Source organism: Humulus lupulus, chromosome 3, assembly GCF_963169125.1.
Source record: "Humulus lupulus chromosome 3, drHumLupu1.1, whole genome shotgun sequence".
Lineage (NCBI taxonomy): Eukaryota > Viridiplantae > Streptophyta > Magnoliopsida > Rosales > Cannabaceae > Humulus > Humulus lupulus.
This window is the reverse complement of record NC_084795.1, coordinates 210,864,616-210,873,804: the sequence shown is the minus strand read 5'-3', so window position 1 is coordinate 210,873,804 and position 9,189 is coordinate 210,864,616. Positions and strand designations below refer to the sequence as shown.

General features: G+C 32.2%; 1 protein-coding gene across 1 annotated transcript; it reads right to left on the bottom strand.

Moving 5' to 3' along the window:
* Positions 1-3,972: 3,972 nt before the first annotated feature.
* On the bottom strand, positions 3,973-7,711 carry LOC133823394 (squamosa promoter-binding-like protein 9). The gene is made up of 4 exons (XM_062256167.1): positions 7,458-7,711; positions 6,808-7,268; positions 5,058-5,173; positions 3,973-4,879 (listed from the first exon to the last, which is right to left on the bottom strand). The coding sequence occupies exons 2-4, from the start codon at positions 7,176-7,178 to the stop codon at positions 4,239-4,241; spliced, it is 1,128 nt and encodes a 375-aa protein (XP_062112151.1). The 5' UTR covers positions 7,179-7,268; positions 7,458-7,711; the 3' UTR covers positions 3,973-4,238.
* Between the last annotated feature and the right edge of the window lie 1,478 nt (positions 7,712-9,189).

The following is a 9,189-nucleotide window of genomic DNA, read 5'->3' as shown; positions in this document are numbered from 1 at the left end:
CTGAGTCAATTTCTTAAAGCTCCCACTGTTGCTCACTGGAATGTTTGTAAACGTGTGCTGCGTTACATTCACGGTACTACTCATCTCAGTCTTCTTTTCAAGCCTGCTCTGCGTCTCACTTTGGATGGTTTTTCAGATGCGAATTGGGCTTGTAGCCTTGATGACAGGTGCTCTACGACGGGTTTTTGTCTCAAGTTTGGTGATAACTTGATTCCTTGGGGCTCTCGTAAAGAGAAGTGTGTTGCTTGGTCTAGTACTGAATCCGAGTATTTGGCGTTATCTACTACTGCTGCTGAGCTTCGGTGGGTTCTTTCTTTGCTTCAGGAGATGCAGGTGTCGCTTGCTCATCGGCCTATGTTGTGGTGTGACGTGCTCAAATGCTCTCCTCCAATCATGTATTTCATTCCAAAACCAAGCATATTGAGCTTGATGTTCATTATGTGTGCAGCCTTGTCACTGACAAAGTTCTTGAGGTTTGCTATGTTCCCACTGAAGTGCAGCCTGCTGACATTTTTACTAAGGCCCTTGCTTTTCCCAGATTCATTTTTCTGTGTCACAAGCTTGCGCTGGGTTCACCTCCGTGCATCTTGAGGGGGGATATTGAGTATCAAGAATCTGTTAGTGTTAGTTCAAGCAGTTGTAATGTTAGCACAATAGGCGTTGGTTAGTTACATGGTTGTTAGCCAGCTAGCATATTGTTAGAATGTTAGCTTTGTATTACTCCTGTAGTGAGATTCACTTTATGTATGATACTCAGTGCTTTATGCTTATTAGTTAGGGCATAAAGTTTTCCTACACTCCATTTTTCTCTCTTAGTTTTACAGAGTTTTACTCCTAGCCTCGACATCTTTTCTATGTTATTACCACAGCTAACCTAGCTCATGTTTGTCGTTATTTTGGTTTTTTTTTCACATTTGCTTTCATATTCTAATATATATGGTTTCAATTTATAATTTAGTTTTATTTTTTTATTTAATTTTAATTTATTTTATTTGTATTTGGTTCAAAATTAAACTTTAAAATTTTGTTTTAATTAGATTTAATCTTAAATAAATTAAAATTTATGTTTTAAAAAAAGTTTTTTAATTTTTAAAAGTGAACTTTAAATAGATTTTTTTTGGGATAACTAGAATATTTTTTCCCAAATTATCGACCTTACCATTCCTATGATTTTTTTAGGGTAGCACGGAATGATGTATTTTTAGGAAAAGTTGAGAACTACCAACTTTTAAGAGTAGTTAACTAAAACTAGACACTAAATATATTTAGTTGAATTTTACTCATTATTATCATGAGACTTCCCATATTACTCTTATTTGAGCACACGGTTCTAAGTGTTGTTGTAATGTGTATTATATGTGTCATATTATAGTTAAATTGGAAATGCATTCTAATTGTAGTGTGTCATATATATGTGTGACAACTATATTTATAGGAATGTATTCAATCTATGAAAAATTATTCTTTAAAATGTAAAAATCAAGGCTTAAAATGTAAGCCATAAATTTTAAAATGTAAACAACAATCATTTAATATATAAACCTCAAGACATAAAATCTAAACCACGACCCTTTAAAAGTTTAACCTCAAGGCTTAAAATCTAAACCGCAACTCTTCAAAATATAAACCACAAAGCTTACAATATAAACAATCACTCTTTAAAATTTAAACCACAAGCTTAAAATTTAAACTGCGGCCTTTAAAAATTTAAACTGCGGCCTTTAAAAATTTAAACCATAAGGCTTAAAGTTAAACTACTATACTTAAAATCTAAACCACGACCATATAAAATATAAATCATAATCTTTTAAAATCTAAGCCATGATTCTTTAAAAATTAAATCATTAGTCTTTAAAATTTAAATCACCACAAGGCTTAAAATTTAAACAACGTCTCTTTAAAATTTAAACCACAAGGCTTACAATTTAAATAACAACTCCTTAAAATTTAAACCACGAGACTTGAATTTAAACCACAACTCTTTAAAAATTAAACCACGATGCTCAAAAGTTAAACTACTTGGCTTAAAATCTAAACTACGACTCTTTAAAATTTAAACCACTAGTTTTTAAAATTTAAACCACGACTCTTTAAAAATTAAACCACAAGGCTTACAATTTTAAACCACAATGCTTAAAATTTAAATTACGACTCTTTAAAATTTTAAACCATGAAGCTTGAATTTAAATTACGACTCTTTAAAATTTAAACCACAATGTTTAAAATATAAACCACAACCATATAAAATATAAATCATGATCATTTAAAATATAAATCACGACTCTTTAAAATTTAAATAACTAATCTTTAAAATTTAAACTACAAGGCTTAAAATTTAAACCACAAGGCTTAAAATTTTAAAACACAAGGCTTAAAATTTAAACCACGACTTTTTAAAATTTAAATCACAATGCTTAAAAGTTAAACTACTAGGCTTAAAATCTAAACCACAATCGTATAAAATATAAATCATGATCCTTAAAAATCTAAACCACGAGTCTTTAAAATTTAAATCGCTAGTCTTTAAAATTTAAACCTTAAGACTTAAAATTTAAACCTTAAGACTTAAAATTTAAACCACGACTCTTTAAAATTTAAACAAGACTTAAAATTTAAATTACGACTCTTTAAAACTTAAACAACAAGGCTTAAAATTTAAACAAATCCTCTTTAAAATTTAAACCACAAGGCTTAAAACTTAAATCACACGATTAAAATCTAAATCGCGACCATATAAAATATAAATCATGATCCTTTAAAATCTAAACCACGGATCCTTAAAATTTAAACCTCTAGTCTTTAAAATTTAAACTGCAGGGCTTAAAATTTAAATCACAACTTTTTAAGATTTAAACCACAAGACTTAAAATTTAAACAATGACTCTTTAAAATTTAAATCACAAAGCTTAAAATTTAAACCACAACCCTTTAAAATTTAAACCACAAGGCTTAAAAGTTAAACCACGCGATTAAAATCTAAACTACGACCATATAAAATATAAACCATGATCATTTAAAATCTAAACCACGGCTCCTTAAAATTTAAATCACTAGTCTTTAAAATTTAAACTACAAAACTTAAAATTTAAACCACAAGATTTAAAATTTAAATCATAACTCTTTAAAATTTAAACCACAAGGTTTAAAATTTATACTACTAGGCTTAACAAAATAAGATGTATAGATTTTTAGCTGTTAATTTAACTATGTATTTGTTGTGTTTATTTGTTATTAAATATTATTCAAATCTATTAACTAATAGTAAAATGAGTTAGATATAATGATTATGTGGCTTCTTATACAATCCTAAGGGGCATGTGTTACTCTTGGCAACTACAATTGATTTAATTTATTATTTTATTGCATGCCTAAGCACCTTGTGCAGAAAAAATGTATAATAGGAACATTCATTATAACTAACTCGTTAAAATAGATTAATTAATGGGTAAAAATTAAAATGATTATCTAAAAGTGGCACCTAGTCTAATTTCTTCTGTATTTTTTGTACAAAAAAATCAATAATTCAAGAGAAAAATATCATATTTGTCATATGATTAATTATCTCTAAACTATTACCCAACTTTCAAAGTTTAAAATGACCTTTTGTAGTAACGAGTGGGTAACATTTTAATTTTAGTTGTAGCGGCTCTCTTTTACTATTCAAAAACCCTTTGTCATATGAATCTATTATGTTAGGCCATAGTTTGGTATACGGATAAGACAACAAGGCCAAACAAGACAGTCCTCATGTGCCAAAACACTCAACCTAAACTCTAATAGGACCCAAATAGACAGAAAACCACATTATGAAATCCACTGCTCCCTCCTAATGTAAAAACAAAAACCAATTATTATTGCTTACATGGTCATAAATCAAATATTAATACTACCTCAACAAGACCACATGGTCTATATGTTCCCTTTTTCTTGGCTCATGAGTTCTAATGAAAATGAAACTGTGAACAGCAGAAATAACCACAGAATCCAAAATATTAGATTAGTTGAAACAAAAGGATAACACGCATTGAAACCCAGCGTTTTTACACGCTTAATCCACAACAACCACACAAACCAAGTCAGTTTTGAAATTTTGCCCAAGAGACGGGCAGAAGTTTACTTGCAAATGTTTTCAACTTACTAATTCTTCGAAAGAGACTTCAGTTCTCATTAGAACCATGAAAAATAGACTGGACCTCAGAGTGACCAGTGCATTAGAACCATGAAAAATAGACTGGACCTCAGAGTGACCAGTGCATGTGCTGACTGGAGGAATCATAATCCCTCGAGTGTTCAGATTCCATATATGGCCTCCTACCCTGTTGAGACAGCTCGAGCTCACCAGAGTACTGACCTGTGAGGGGCTGCGAGAACTGACCGAGGCCAAGATCAGGAAGGATCTGGTGTGAACTGCTACCAGCCATATCACCCTTTATGCCCCAAGAATTGTTTGAGAAGTGATTGACAGTTCCACCATGAGAAGCTGTTGTTGGTTCAGCCACAGGTGTCCCTTGGGTGTTCATCAAGGAATGCAGCCCAAGGCCAGGTGATGATCGGTTTCTAGAGCCCCATGGTTGGTTTGACAGAAGAGAGAGAGCACAGCTTGAGTCCGCGACTACTGAGATGCATTCTCCCGGAGGCGGAGGAATTCCATGACTAGCTGGGATACTCGTTCCGCAGGCTGAAGTCTGCAGGTATAGGTTGGATGAAGAATTATCAGAGTTGCTCTGCCATGGATATGGAACATACTTTCCAGTAGGAATAGCACTTTGATTTCCTGGCATCCGCTCTGATATTCTTGCAGTTGGCCAGGCATCTCTTCCACCAAGCCTGGGGTATGCTGAGAAGTCCATTAGAAAGCTGCCAACTCTGCCGCTGTTCTCTACAGTAACAAACAAAACACATTTGAGGTCAGCGTCATGTAAATACTACTTAGGGTGGAAACCCAAAATCTATGTGGTGATGGTAAAAGACCGCAATCTGGGTCTTTCAAAATCACATTAGCTTGATGAAGTTGTAATGTACTAACATCTAAACATATATAAGTTAAAAAAGCCAACCATAACGTGTAGACAGTAATGATCCAGGCGGTGGCTTCCTCCGACGCTCATTATGTCCAGCTAGGCGCCTACGACAACTTCTCTTTCCTTGGTCAAATTCTGGAAGCTGATGAAATCTGGGGAAAGACTAAGAACTTAATTTTATGAATTAAGTGCCATTTATTTTATCAAGTTATTCCCTTTAACTTAGTGACTCAGTCAAGGAAAGTATTTGACTCTCTAGTCTCTAGGTAGAGCAACATAATCACCCGAGGGACACTAGTAACATCTATAGTCATAAACAAATGGCTCCAACCAGATATGTCAATATCAAAAATCATATTTACCAACTGTTTCTGGGGCATTTACTTCCGAATTTATATAAAAAAAACAAATGTTAAGAGCAATCGACAACAAACACAGTTAAGCATGAAAAACTAAGGATGTAACAATCACGAGTGGCAACTGCTTTTTACACGCAATTAACATAAAGCACAATTTAAGTATGCAAGACAAGGGACGTAACTATTACAAACTGCAGGTGCAGATGCTTATGGGGGATTTATTTTCTACATTATTATATTTTTTTTAAATTGTTGAATGCAATCAACAATAAACAATCAAAAGCCGCGCAATTGACCACACAAACATTCAGAGAAGGCCATACATAAGATCCTCAGACATTATTGCTTCAATTAAAGAAGATGGTCTGATCACTGGGAAACATGAATAGCAGAACAACATTCAGACTTTGAACCACATAAATGGAAAAAATTTCTTGGAGTGACTTCTAAGAACATGGTTGCAAAGATCAAAATCTAAAATCAAACATATCATATCTGAGAAAAACATGACTGGCGTTGAACTTAACAGTATAATTTATATCTGAATTTCATCAATTTTATTCCATTCCAACGATATTAAATTAAGGAGAACGGGAAAAATTGAATTCAATAACATATCCATTAGGCTCAAATCATCCAAAAGCAACAAAGAACTATTACATAGATCCTAAACAGTGTCAATCGCCATGTTGTGAAGCTCAAGTAAACAAGCTTTGAAGGTATACATTAATAAAGGTGTTTACTTTTATTATTTACTTAACACAGTTTAAGTATCTTCCTAAGAGAAACAAGTCTCTACATCAGCGGAAAAAAGGGAGAAAAGAAAAAGGGTACTAGAATTTATGTTGCACATTGTGAGACAAGAATTTAAAGATAAGATAATAAGTATAATTAAACAAGGAACTCAGATGCCCCACAGCCAATCCCACAAGACCACTTTCATAATATTAAAATTCACTAGTCTAAAGACTATAAATAGGGGACCAGCATTAAATTAAAGATATATGCCACCAAAAACTCAGCTAACAAACATACTAATAAAAAAAATATTGAGAAACCCAACCAGAATCAACTATTATCCAATCCGGAAAAGTTCAGTCAGCAAAACAATAAAACATCCAACTCCCAGAGCAAGATTAAGACACAGCCAAACAAAGTACAACACTAAACCAATCCCAAGCAACATTTGAATATTTTTTCTGTCCCCAGAAACGAACAACATAAAACCAACCAATAATCTTTGAAAAATGTTCAAGCAAAGAAAGCAAGAGAAAGGTAACTAATATTCACCGGTAATTTTCAAAAATCAAGCCTCATGATCCTAAAAAACAAAACACAATTTCAAGTATTTTACATATAGTATAAAAACTGAGAGAGAAAACGACGCAAAGAACAGAGAAAGAAAAAAGAGTAAAGGTTAGGTTTACCTGCTACACTGTTGACAAAACCTTTGTTCAAGACCATTAACGACGACCTTAGGTGACTTAGAATGCATGCCACAGACCTTGTGCCTAGAGTAATAAGCTTTGGCGTCACTTAGATCTACTTTACACCCCTCAACTTGGCACCGGGGCGGTTGGCCCGACTGAACAGGACTGCCCCTAACCTTCTTGGGCGGGGTGGCTCCGGAAGACGAGGACGACCCAGCACCGGATTTGGGTGTAGCTCCAATACCCACATCCTCAAAGTAAATTTTCTGGCCGAATTTCAAGCCGTTTAGTGACTCAGTAGACGAGTTGGGCGGCGAGGAAGACGAAGAGCCCCCTGACTCGGTCATTGAGCTCGAACCCATTTCCATGAGCGACCTCTAAAGCCCATTCATGAAACCTCCTGAGGTCATGAATACAGGTTTTTTTTTTTGCTTTCTTTTCTCCCTTTTACCTCTGCTCTGTTACAGAAGAGAGAGAAGAAAATATATAAATAAATAAAAGAAAGAAGCTAAAAGGGTAGCATTAAGCGAGAGAGAGAGAGAGAGAGAGAGAGAGAGAGAATGAGTGTAATAAAAGAGGAAGAAGAGGAGGAGATGATGGTGGTGGTGAATGTGGAGGAGTAAGGTGTACTAGTGAAAAGTAGACACCTGACAGTGGCCCATGCCAGCTTGAGGGTCTCTGTGAGTATTAAGAGGTGTATATTTTTGTGTGCGTATATATATAACATGTGTATGTGCCCGTATATATGTATATGTGTATATTTGCGTATGGTACACTGTCCAAGACCAAGAGAGAAGAGAGAGACTCTCTCTCTCTCTCTCAAAGAAGAAAAAGAACAGAGGAGAGAAGTACTTCTACGGAGCTTCAGGGCAGCTTTTCGAAGCTGTTTCTCTCTTTTGTATTCTCTCTCACTATCACCTAAACCCAACCCAACCGTCGTTTTTTAAAACAATTTCAGTGTTTAATCTTTCTCTTCTAATAAAAGGTAATTTTCCTTTTTGCCAGATGCCTTGCATGGGGCGCATTATTTTGGACTCACTTCTCATTACTCCCAAAATGTCTAAAATGCCCTCCTGTCTCCTCACTCTCTCTAACTCTCTTGTCTCCATCTCTATCTCTTTTTTATAAGGCATCTCCAACAATTACTTTATTTTAAATTAGTTTTATCTTTTTCATTATCTATTTTACTTTAAATTACTATTTCATCTTCAATTACTAATTTAAATTTTACTTCAAAACAAAACAAAAATTTCATTTTAGTCTTTTTAATCATCAATATATAATTTAACTAATTAATAAATATTAATTTTATACATTAATATTAATTTATATAATTAAATAAGTATAATTTTATAAGAAGTAAAAAAATTATTAATAGACTTTACTTAAATGGCTATATTATGAAAACTAAACATTACTTTTTAAAAAAAATTAAACATTACATCTAAATTAAAAAAGATGAAAAGTACAATAATAATTATACATAAATTTTGTAAATTAGTATATTCCTTCCATAAATGATCAATTAGTACATCTTGAAATGCAAAGTGAGCTTCTTTATCTTTGATCTATTTGTATCGATTAAGAAATTCTTCAAATTTGGTATTCTCATCTACCACCTCAATATTTGGTACTTAGGCTTCCATCCATTCATTGATTGGTGCATTAATATCATGTTCATATTCGATTTTGTTGGTAGTAGAACTATTTTGTTATTATTGTTGTTGTTTTCTAATATTAAAAAAATTGTTGTTGTTATTTAACTATGTTTAATTTCATTTCGTATTTTAAATTTGATAAGTTATTGATTTTTTATTTTTGTTATTTATTCATGTTATGCATACTTTTATTTATTTAGTTTATTAGCACAATATAAATCTAAAAATAAAATATAAAAACATAAATAATTAAACATATAATAGATATAAAATGACATAAATATATTTAAATAAAATTCTTAAGAGTGTTTTAGGTATTGTTATTTTGTTTTTAAATGAATAGTGGTGTCTTCAACAATAAATATGCACAATGCATATCTTTAAAATAAAGATAAAATTGCACATCTAGGTTGGAGAGAGATTTTTCATGATTTTCATCTTTAAAATGAAGAAAATAGACTTATAAAGTCAATGTTGGAGATGCAATAATTATCATGTTAAACGTTTAGGTCTAATATGGGAGTATATTTAAGTGTCCAAATATATCTATAATAATTCTGATCATGTAAGAGATTTTAAATTAAATTATAAAAAATAATATGCTAAATTATATATTAAAAAAACTGAAATATTGCTTCATGAAAATTTATTTAGAAGAAATTTTGAAGATAAAATATTATTGCATTTATAATTTTGCTTTTATTTTAGTGTATATTGTTGT